Raw genomic sequence first — 11,705 nt, forward strand, 5'->3', positions numbered from 1 at the left:
AAATCTCAAAAAAATTTACTAGTAAGGAAAAAAAGGGTATTCTGGTATTAAATTATTAAAGATAATTTATCAAAAATTTTAAATTGTAATGAAAAGTATTAAATATGATTTTATTTAATAAATAGAATGGACGTGTCATGTTTTTAATTTTATTCAGTGTTTATAATGAGCCATTTTAAGTTCTTTATTATATTAACAGTTAACAACAACCCTATAAGATAGATACTGTTATTATTATAAGATAGATACTGTTGTTATTCTCCAGTTTGTCTGTGAGGAAGTAGAGGCACTGAAAATTAAGTAACATGTCCAAAGCCTCCTTACTGGTTGATAACTGTCAGAGATTAGATTCACATCCTGGATCCTGCCAATAAAGCCTGTGAGAGTCAGTCACCTCCCAACATTGTACATGTTCTTTTTAGTCTGCTTAGTGTACTTGGAAGTTTATCATGGATAACTTTCTTCAGTAATTAATATGAGCCAGTATCATCATTATTAATAATTGTATAGTATGCCATCATATAGTGGAACATAATGTACTTAGCTTGTTGACTATTGTTTGGTATTCTTTTTATTATAAATTATTCTTTGAAGAACTTCCTTGCATATATTTGTGTATTTCTGATCTCTCTATTCTGTTCCATCAACCTATATGTCTAGTTTTGGGGGACCAATATCATATTGTTTTGATTACTATTGCTTTGTAATATAGTTTAAAATCAGGAAGCATGATACCTCCAGCTGTGTTCTTTCTCAAGATTGCTTTGGCTGTTTGGGGGCTTTTGTTGTTCCATGTAGATTTTAGGATTGTTTGTCCTTGTTCCACAGAATAGTCCAGTGGAATTTTGATAGAGATTGCATTTAATCTATAGATTATTCTGGGTAGTATGGACATTTTATATGTCCATATATAATGTTCTTATAATCTGTGAGCATAGAATATCTTTCTATTTGTGTCATCTTCAGTTTCTTTTATCAGTGTCTTAGAGTTTTTAGTGTATAGGTCTCTAACCTTCGTGGTTAAATATATTCCTAGTTATTTTATCTTTTCATACAATTACAAATGTGATTATTTCTTAGTTTCTCTTTCTTATAGTTCATTATTAGTAGATATACACAACAGATTTTTTAAAAATTTATTTTTGACTGTGCTGGGTCTTCATTTCTGTGTGCAGTCTTTCTCTAGTTGTGGCGAGTGGGGGCTACTCTAGTTGTGGTGCACGGGCTTCTTATTGCAGTGATTTCTCTTGTTGTGGAACATGGGCATGTGGGCTTTGGTAGTTGTGGCACACAGGCTTAGTTGCCCCATGGCAAGTGCAATCTTCCTGGACCAGGGATTGAACCGCCCCTGCATTGGCAGGTTGATTCTTAACCACTGGACCACCAAGGAAGTCTCACAACTGACTTTTGTATGTTAATTTTGTAGCCTGCAGCTTCACTGAATTCCTTTTATTAGTTCTAGAAGTTTTTGGTAGAGTCTTTAGGGTTTTCTATATATAATATTCTTTTTATTAGTTCTAGAAGTTTTTGGTAGAGTCTTTAGGGTTTTCTATATATAATATGTAATGTAATAATAATGTAATAATAATATGTAATTATATATATAATATATAATTTCTATATATAATTTGTATACATATTATATATATAATATGTAATGTAATAATAATGTAATAATAATAATATGTAATTATATATATAATATATAATTTCTATATATAATTTGTTGGCAAATAGAGGTAGTTTTATTCTTCCTTTCCAATTTGGATGCCTTTATTTCATTTTCTTGTGAAAATTCTTGATACAGAGATATGTTATTATCTAACTGCTGAGAACATGAATCCACACCACCTTTTCACCCTAGGTTGTAAGAAAGAGAATGACAAATGAAGTCATACAGGAAGCAATGTAGATGAATCTGATTGAAAATAGTGATGAGCCCAGTGGATTCTGGAAGTTATTGTTCTGATAGCAGGCAGGCAGGGCTGCCAGTGCAGTAGTTTGTCAGTTGGAAAAGACCCTGAAGATGGGAAAGATTGAAGGCAGGAGGAGAAGGGGACGACAGAGGATGAGATGGTTGGATGGCATCACTGACATGATGGAGTAGTTTTAGTAGGCTCTGGGAGTTGGTGATGGACAGGGAAGCCTGGTGTGCTGTATTCCGCGGGGTCACAAAGAGTTGGACAAGACTGAACTGAACTGAATGGCTGCTAGAGATGATCCTATGAATTTCTCTCTCTGTATCTATTTAAGCAGGTTTGTGAAACTTTGGAAGAGATTGTGGTTTAGATGATGTGGTCCCTTGAAATGTACAAGTAGGGATTAGATTTGTCCATACTCCCTCAAATCTCCCTCTGTGTATGTGTGTGTGTGATGGGGAGGTCCAGAGAAGAAAAAGAATGTATTAAATTGAGTCATTTTGAGAGTTCTGAGGCCTATCTTATCTCATGGCCTCCTTTTTCTCCCCTCCCCTTAGCTCTGGCCTCTGTGAACTCTGCTTCTCCAGGCAAGTAAACCCAAAGAGGACTGACCAGTTCTTGAATTTCTAAACCATGGCCCATGTAAGTTGTGGTTTCTTTCACCTTCTGGAAATTAAGGTCCTATGAACTTTTATTTATCCTGAAACTTCTCACTTATCAGAGCCCCATCTAAGGACCCATTTCCTCCAAATCCAATGAGAGATGAGGCCAAATAAATAGTACCGTGCCCTTCTTGTGGGTCTTCTTTTTTCCAGTTATTGTTCATGTATTCATAGAACAAATCATTCAGCATCTCTCTTTTTTAAAGCATTTATTTATTTGGCCGCGCTGGGTCTTAGTTGTAGCACGAGACCTTTAGTTGCAGCATGTGAACTCGTAGTTGCAGCATGTGGGATCTAATTCTCTGACCAGGGATCTAATTCTCTGACCGGGGATCAAACCCAGGCCCCCTGCATTGGGAGCATGGAATCTAAGCTACTGGACCACCAGGGAAGTCCCTCAGCATCTCTTATATGTGCTCAGTCTTCTGCTAAAAACTGCAGTGAAGTGAAATGAAGTCCCTTTAGGGAGATGTTTGGCCATCTCTTTTGAGTAGTTGAGAGAGCATGGGCTGATTTGATTGCTCAGAGGAAAACTAAATTTTTCCAAACTTGAATTTTGTAATTAGGTAAGATTTGCCCTTGGTTGACCTTAGCCTAGGGCTTCCCTCATGGCTCAGAAGTAAAGAATCTGCCTGCAGTGAAAGAGACACGGATTCAATCCCTGGGTCAGAAAGATCCCCTGAAGGAGGAAATGGTAACCCACTCCAGTATTCTTGCCTGGGAAAATCCCATGGACAGAAGTGTCTGGTGGGCTACAGTCCAAAGGATTGCAAAGAGTCAGACACAAATGAGCGACTGAGCATGCACGTATGACCTCAGCCTCAGTATACGCTGAGATCTCCTCTAGTTTTGTGTGGCTTTTAGGACTAGGTAAGGTTATGGTTGGGTCCAGTATGCAGAGACATCAAGTGTCTTCTCTGGAAATCCCTAAGAGCTGTACATCATTTGTATTAGAACAGGATGAGCTAGTCTAGAATGACATCTTTGTATTTCTGGATTATTGGTATCCAGAATCTACATTATCCTCTAACTCAGGAACATGGAATGCATACAATGAGGGACGGAAAATGGCAGAAAAGAAGATCATGCAGGCACATGAGTGGCTGTAATCCCTCAGAATTGAGGAGGACCTTAAAAATTTTGAATAGACAAAAATATTGGAGTATATAAAAATAGGTCTCATATATCCATTTCATACAACCAATTTTAAGTTCATTAAAGAATTTGTCATAACTGGGTAAATGCATATGGTCTGATTCAGTGATGAACTTGGAGGAAGTTCTTGAATTGCATTCAGATCTTTTTCTAATCAGAATTACCAGGAAAACTTTAAAAAAAAAAATCTGTTCTTGGGGCTTCCCTCGTAGTCCATTGGTAAAAAATCTGCCTTGCGATGCAGGGGACACTGGTTTGATCCCTGGTCTGGGAAGATCCCACATGCCATAGGGCAGCAAAGCCAGTGCACCACAACTACTGAGCCCATGTGCTGTAAAGCCCATGCTCTGCAACAAGAGAAGCCACCACAAAGAGAAGCCCTTGCACCACAGCTAGAAAAAGCCCATGTGCAGTACTGAAGACCCAGTGTAGCCAAAAATAAATACATAATTTTTTTAAAAAGGATAAAACCATCAAAATTTTTTTTAAAGCAACAGTCTTTTCTTTAAGAGAAAAGGGTATAAGAACACATTTCTTGAGAATTTGTGAGGGAGACATAGAACAGGCAGAAAGCTTATATACAGTATTTCATTTAATTAGAAAACTTTTTTTTCCTTTCTCATATGTGTTTGGGTAGTTAAGATATACCAGAGTATATAAAAAGCTTTATCTGTAGCAACACAGTTGGTCAGGGATCCACAGGCATTCTGCTGCAGGCACTCTCATTTCCTAACTCAGTGTTACAGGTTTCTAGCCCATACCTGTTTGCTTGATTGGTTTCCAGCAGTATCTCTTTCATTTTTTCCCCTCTTTCCATCTTAAAACAAATTTTCTTTAATTTCAGTTGTATTATATGGCTTGTCATTTCAGGGATCAGTGATGTTCAGTGATGTGTCCATCGACTTCTCTCTGGAGGAGTGGGAATTCCTGAATTTGGAACAGAGGGATTTGTATAGAGATGTAATGTTGGAGAACTACAGCAACTTGGTCTCATTGGGTAAGGTTATCTGCCTTTAGAAATTTAGTCTCTTTTCTCTGTACTATCAGCTTTCTTCTCTGGAAATTTTAGAAATACTTTTTAAGAAACTAAATATCTGCTCCCTGTTCTCAAGAGAATGGTTTGAGCTTTTTGTTTGGAAATGAGCACACTCATTAAGCATATTCATCTTCCCCATCCTTCTGTGACCTTCTATTGTTGTTTAGTCACTAAGTCTCTGTCCAACTCTTTTTGTGACCCTATGGACTGCAGCCCACCAAGCTCCTCTATCTATGGGATTTCCCAGGCAAGAATACTGGAATGGGTTGCCATTTCCTTCTGCAGGGGATCTTCCTGCCCTAGAGATTGAACCCACGTCTCCTGCACACCTCCTGCTTGACAGGTGAATTCTTTACCACTGAGCCACGTGGGAAGCCCCAAATAGCTAGAAATAGTATCTTAGCTTTTCTCTGGCTGTCAAAAGAACGTATAAGTTTTTGAACAGTAAGTTGTATCAACTAGATTGATTTTAAGAAAAGTTCAAGACTTTTTTCTTTGTGTTAATAAACATATTCACTTCTACCTACTTGTATGATTGAAAGTTAAAAATCCAAGAACTTTGCGTTTAACATTGTATGGATATCTCAAGAAAAAAAAAAAAGCAAATGCCTCAGGAAACCTCTTTTTTCTCTCATTAAAATAACAATGATAAATAATAACTAATAAAGTAGATATACCATTTAGTATATATTCTAGGCAATGTGAACATTCATGTAAGATAGGTACTATAATTATCCCTATTTTATAGGTGAGGAAAATAAAGCATTGAAATAACTTGTCCAGGGTCACACTATGGGAATATGGCAGAGGCAAGATTGAACCAGGACAGTCTCTTAACCACTGTTGCTTTCAAGAAAAGGAGTACTTGTGTGAATATAAATTAAAATAAGACTTTTTTCTTTCCTCTATAATCTCCACTTCTTCTGTAATATTAACATATTTTTAATCATCTTATTTTTCTTTGTTCTAAAGGCTTTATCAATTACAATTTGACCTATAGTCTATTAAAATTTAACCAAGACCGAATCAAAGTAATTTTAAATTTATTATTATTCCATATCACTTTATATTTCTTTCCTTCTGTCCAGGATGCTTCATTTCTAAACCAGATGTGATTTCCTTATTAGAGCAAGGAAAAGAGCCCTGGAAAGTAGTGAGGCAAGGAAGAAGACAATATCCAGGTGAGTAAGAGCCAAAAGATCTATGTTGATATATATGTATGAACAACCCAAGGTTTAGGATATTGAATCCCAGCATAGGCAAAAATCTACATATAACTTTTGACTACCCCCACACTTAACTACTAATAGCCTATTGTTGACCAAAAGCCTTACCAATAACATAGTTGATTAACACATATTTTATGTTATATATGTTATATACTATATTCTTATAATAAGATTAGTGTAAAAAAATATTATTAAGAAAATCAGAAAGGAAAATACATTTATAGTGCTGTACTATATTTATTGATACCATAGGTTTATGTTGTTTGTTTATAAAATAAATTGTCTGTCAGAACCTACATCAATATTGTCTTATATGATATAAAACACAGTAGGTATTAATGTATTACTAACACTGGACATCTAAAATGAAAAGATAATGTGAAAAAATTAATATTTATTTACAAATATAATAACTCATGCATTGATAATGAAGAAGCAGCAATATGATTGCTTTATGGTAGCCTAGTATAATTGATATGAATGCTTAATGGTGGCCTAGCCTATACAGTAATGAATTAATCAGCATAAAACTTATGGCATACAGTATTACAGTCATATTCATAAAATGTACTGAAAACATTTTTTACAAAACCACTTACCTGTGATGACAGGCTGATATATGGTTTCTCTAATTACATGAGAGAGAAGCACTATGCACGGTAATGTGATTCTTTGAAAGCAAAGTGATAAAACAGTAAGAAAGCTAACACATTAATTTTGTATTAAATATCACTCACCTTATGTCTATGTAAGGATAGGCTATCCACTTCAATACAAGTCTTGTACACAATATTCTACACATATATGTTTGTATATTTATTGAAAAAAGTTCATGTATAAGTGGACCTGTGCAGTTCAAACCCATGTTTTTCAAGGATCAACTATATAATAAGGATACAGCTTTAGATACTGTCAGTAGAGTCAGCCTTAGAGTGACTTAATCTAAGACCTCAGAGTGAGAAGGGGTCAGCCATGCAAATAGCCCAAACAGAAGATTTTGGGGAAATAGAGCAGACTGAAAAGTACAATGAAAGTAAGTGGGAATATGTTCTAAGATCTGAAAAGTTGCCTCTCTGTGTGTGCATGTGTGCTCAGTCGCTTAAGTCATGTCCAACTCTTTGTAACCCCATGGACTGTAGCTTGTCAGGCTCCTCTGTCCATGGTATTCTCCAGGCAAGAATACTGAAGTGGATTGTGGCTTCTCCTGGTAGCAGTAAAGAGAACAGTGGTTTGAGGTGATGTATTATAGGTAAGCAGAGGTCCTTTAACAACAAGTTTGATTTTATTCTAAGAATAAAGAGAAATTGTTGAAAAAAATTTAAGTATGAATTTTCAATCTTTCTCCATCAGAATGATCCTGAGGGGAATATTAAATATAGGACTGTCTAGGACTGTAGAATCTGATCCATGTGGTTTAGGTGGTATCTAAATCATAATATTTGTAAAAAGCTCCCTTGTGATTCTGATTCATGGTCTCAATATGAGAACCACAGATTTAATATGTTTACTTAATCGCCAATCTTACTTTCCTACATGAACTTTGATTTTCCTAGTGTTGCCTTTTGGTTTTTTTTCCAAATTGTATAGCTGTTTTTAGAATTTCATTGGGTAGTACTCTGGTTGTCTTTTATTCCTACAAGAGAAATTTTATTTCTTTTTTAAAAATATTACCTGCTATAGTTTATATTTTTTTAAATTAATTAATTAATTTATTTTTTTGCTGCATTAGGTCTTTGTTGCTGTGTGCAGGCTTTCTCTAGTTGCAGTGAGTAGGGGGCTGTTCTTCATTGCATTGCGTGGGCTACAATTGTGGTGGCTTCTCTTATTGCAGAGCACAGGCTCTAGGCCCATGGGCTTTAGTAGCTGCAACACACAGGCTCAGTAGTTGCAGCTTGTAGACCCTAGAGCACAGGCTGAGTAGTGGCGCATGGGCTTAGTGGCCCTGTGACTTGAAGGATCTTAGTTCCCAGACCAGTGATTGTACCCATGTCCCCTGCTTTGGCAGCTGGATTCTTAACCACTGGACCACCAGGGAAGTCCAGATTTACTTTTTAGAAAAAGAAAAACCATGTGTTTGCTCTCTTGTTTTCTTTCAGATTTAGAGACCAACTACGAGATCAAGAAGTTATCTTCAGAAAATGACATTTATGAAATAAACTTATCCCAGTGGAAAATAATGGAAAGAATTAAAAACCATGGCCTTAAGAGCTTCATTTTGAAAAATGACTGGGAGTCCAAAAGAAGATTTGAAGGACAAGAGGAATATTTCAACCAAGTGAAAATCACATCTCAAAAAATGTCCCCTTACCAAAAACGCTCATCTCTTTCCTCACGTCAGAGAATTCATTATGTCGAGAAACCCTATGAATGTAAGGAATGTGGGAAGGCCTTTAGAGTACGCCAACAACTTACATTTCATCATCGAATTCATACTGGTGAGAAACCTTATGAATGTAAGGAATGTGGGATGGCATTTAGACAGACGGCACATCTTACTCGACATCAGAGACTTCATTCTGGTGAAAAACTCTATGAATGTAAGGAATGTGGGGAATCTTTCATGTGTGGCCCAGAACTTAGAGTACATCAGAAAATTCATATTGGTGAGAAACCCTATGTATGTAAAGAATGTGGGAAGGCCTTCAGAGTTCGTGGACAACTTACTCTCCATCAGAGGATTCATACTGGTGAGAAACCCTATGTATGTACAGAATGTGGGAAAGCCTTTAGGCAGTATGCACATCTTACTCGACATCAGAAGCTTAATATTGCTGACAAACTCTATGAATGTAAAGAATGTGGGAAGGCCTTTTTATGTGGGTCTGGCCTTAGAGTACATCACAAACTTCATACTGGGGAGAAACCCTATGAATGTAAAGAATGTGGGAAGGCCTTTAGAGTACGACAACAACTGACACTCCACCAGAGAATTCATACTGGTGAGAAGCCCTATGAATGTAAGGAATGTGGAAAGACTTTTAGTCGTGGTTATCATCTTATTCTTCATCACAGAATTCATACTGGTGAGAAACCTTATGAATGTAAGGAATGCTGGAAGGCCTTTAGTCGTTACTCACAACTTATTTCACACCAGAGTATTCATATTGGTGTTAAACCCTATGACTGTAAGGAATGCGGGAAGGCCTTTAGACTACTCTCACAACTTACACAACATCAGAGTATTCATATTGGTGAGAAACCCTATAAATGTAAGGAATGTGGGAAGGCCTTTAGATTGCGCCAAAAACTCACTCTACATCAGAGCATTCATACTGGTGAAAAACCTTTTGAATGTAAGGAATGTAGGAAAGCGTTTAGACTTAATTCATCTCTTATTCAACATCTGAGAATTCATTCTGGTGAGAAACCCTATGAATGCAAGGAATGTAAGAAGGCCTTTAGACAACATTCACACCTTACCCATCACCTAAAAATTCATAGTGTAAAAATATGAGAATGCCTTGCCAGTCCTGTGTTGTACAACAGTCTGTGAATGTAGTAATTAGTCCCTTTTGCTTCATTCATGCACCTGACTTGGCATAAGGGGGCTTATATCATTAACAGAATGTGTTAATTTAATGTATTCCACCAAGTCAGATCTGAGAATATTCCCATTCATTCTACAAACTCATCTTATTAATGTAACAAATGTGGGGAAGACATTTATCATTATCTCTAGCCCATCACTTTCCTACTTGTGTTATATTGAACAAGATGCTTAACTGCTCCATACTATAATTTCTTCATTTGTAAAATTATAATACTGTGCCAGAGTAAAAATTGCTGCAAATTATTTGACACTTCACCCATCAAGAGGTAAAATCCACATGCTTTCCTTGTGAATGTGGGTTGACTGACTGCTTTGAGCAGTAGAATAGTAGAAGTACTGCTGTGCTAGTTTCTGGGCCCAGATTTTACTGGTAGATTTTACCTCATCTCTTGGAATACTCTCTCAAGTTGAGACCTTAAACTGTTATGTTAAAAAGTCTGGCTACTCTGCTGAAGACACCACATGAAAAGGCCCTGAGACTACATAGAGGAGGAGAGGCACTCTGCTGTGCTGTCTTCCAGATATGCCCGCGAAAACACCAGATGTTTGAGTAAACAGTTTTGGATGCTCCAGACCAGCCATCAGCTGAGTTCCTACAGGTGACCTCAGTTGATGCCATGTAGAACAAAAAAATTGACCAGCTGAGCCCCTGCCCAAATTCCTGACCCACACAATCATGAGATACAATGGTTGTTATTTTAAGCTACTAAATTTTGTTTTATTATGTTACTCTCTTGAAAATCCATATGAAAGACTAGGGGCACAGTGAATATAGAAATGCCTTCTACCAACACTCATCAATTATTGAATGTCAGATAACTTATTCGTTTTTTTAATATTTTTTATTTTTATTTATTTATTTATTTGGCTACCCCAGTTCTTAGTTGCAGCATGTGAGCTCTTATTGTGGCATGTGGGATCTAGTTCCCTGACCAGGGATCAAACCTGGGCCACTTGCATTGGGAGTGTAGAGTCTTAGCCACTCGACCACCAGGGAAGTCCCAACTTATTCTTGCTAAAATACTTGAAAGTAAGAAGTTCTTTTTCAATTTGTTCATAAAAAAGAAGATATTATAGGGACTTACCTGGTGGTCCAGTGGTTAAGACTCTGCACTTTCACTGCAGGGGAAACTGGTTCCATCTGTAGTCAGGGAACTACGTGCTGTATGGCATGGCCGAAAAAATCCAAACAAGCAAAAAAGAGAAGATACTCTACAATTGCATTCTCTGCCTCAGTATAAATTTGATTTAAAATTAACGAAGGATGGATGGACCTAGAGATTATCATACTAAGTGAAGTAAGTCAGACAAAAATAAATATTGTATCATTTATATGTGGAAACTAAAAATAGTACAAATAAACTTACTTACAAAACAGAAACAGACTCACAGACATAGAAAACAAGTATGGTTATCAAAAGGGAAATGGAGGGATAAATCAGAAGTATGGGATTAACAGATACACACTACCATATATAAAATAGGTAAATAACAAGGATTTACTTGTATAGCAGTGGGAAGACTGTGTTCAATATAATAACTTATAATGGAAAATAATTTTTTAAAAATATATATATATTCACTATATATGTGAATATAATACACTGTGTATACACATGTGTGTATATATATATGTACATATATATAAAACTGAATCACTGTGCTGTACACCTAAAACTAACACAGTATTACAAATCAAGTATAATTAAATAAGTAAAGTATTAAATAAATTAAAGGATAAAAAGAAACTATTTAGAAATTAAAAATCACCTCTAAGTCCTGTATCACTTTTTAAGAATCCATTGTAGCCTTTTTAAAAAATGCTCAAATTATCCTATCATCAGCCAGTGGGAATTCCTTCAGCTTGGATCCTGTGTCCTTTTGTTGTGATTGCTATAGCCTTTGCTAGCTTCTTTTTTTCCTGATCAAATGCATTGGTCAGTTACAGAGCACATTAGGACATTTATTAATAAATAAACAGGGAAAATGGAGCACTTATCTTGCCTTTCCTTTATGAACTATATATTTCCTTTATGGACTATATAAGACAACCAGAAGTTGGTGAAGGAAAGTTCTTTATTATTAGAGAATTCTAGCTAATAAAAGTCAAAGGAATGATAGAATCCAAGCAGTCACACTTTTTACTTATGAATT

The 11,705-nt window shown here is 36.1% G+C and overlaps 1 protein-coding gene across 2 annotated transcripts in view; it reads left to right on the top strand.

Annotated features, from left to right (window-relative positions):
- ZFP82 (ZFP82 zinc finger protein) overlaps positions 1–10,860 on the top strand; it is a 56,217-nt gene extending 45,357 nt beyond the window's left edge. Inside the window, exons 2-5 of one of the 2 annotated variants that reach the window (XM_043893181.1) lie at positions 2,477–2,561; positions 4,607–4,733; positions 5,861–5,953; positions 8,098–10,860. In XM_043893181.1, coding sequence (XP_043749116.1) covers positions 2,553–2,561; positions 4,607–4,733; positions 5,861–5,953; positions 8,098–9,455 — 1,587 coding nt within the window. In that variant the 5' untranslated portion in view covers positions 2,477–2,552 and the 3' untranslated portion in view covers positions 9,456–10,860. The remainder of the gene's footprint in view (positions 1–2,476; positions 2,562–4,606; positions 4,734–5,860; positions 5,954–8,097) is intronic. The other variant, XM_043893191.1, reaches the window with a different exon arrangement.
- Positions 10,861–11,705: the final 845 nt, after the last annotated feature.

This window comes from Cervus elaphus, chromosome 4 (genome assembly GCF_910594005.1).
Source record: "Cervus elaphus chromosome 4, mCerEla1.1, whole genome shotgun sequence".
Taxonomy (NCBI): Eukaryota; Metazoa; Chordata; class Mammalia; order Artiodactyla; family Cervidae; genus Cervus; species Cervus elaphus.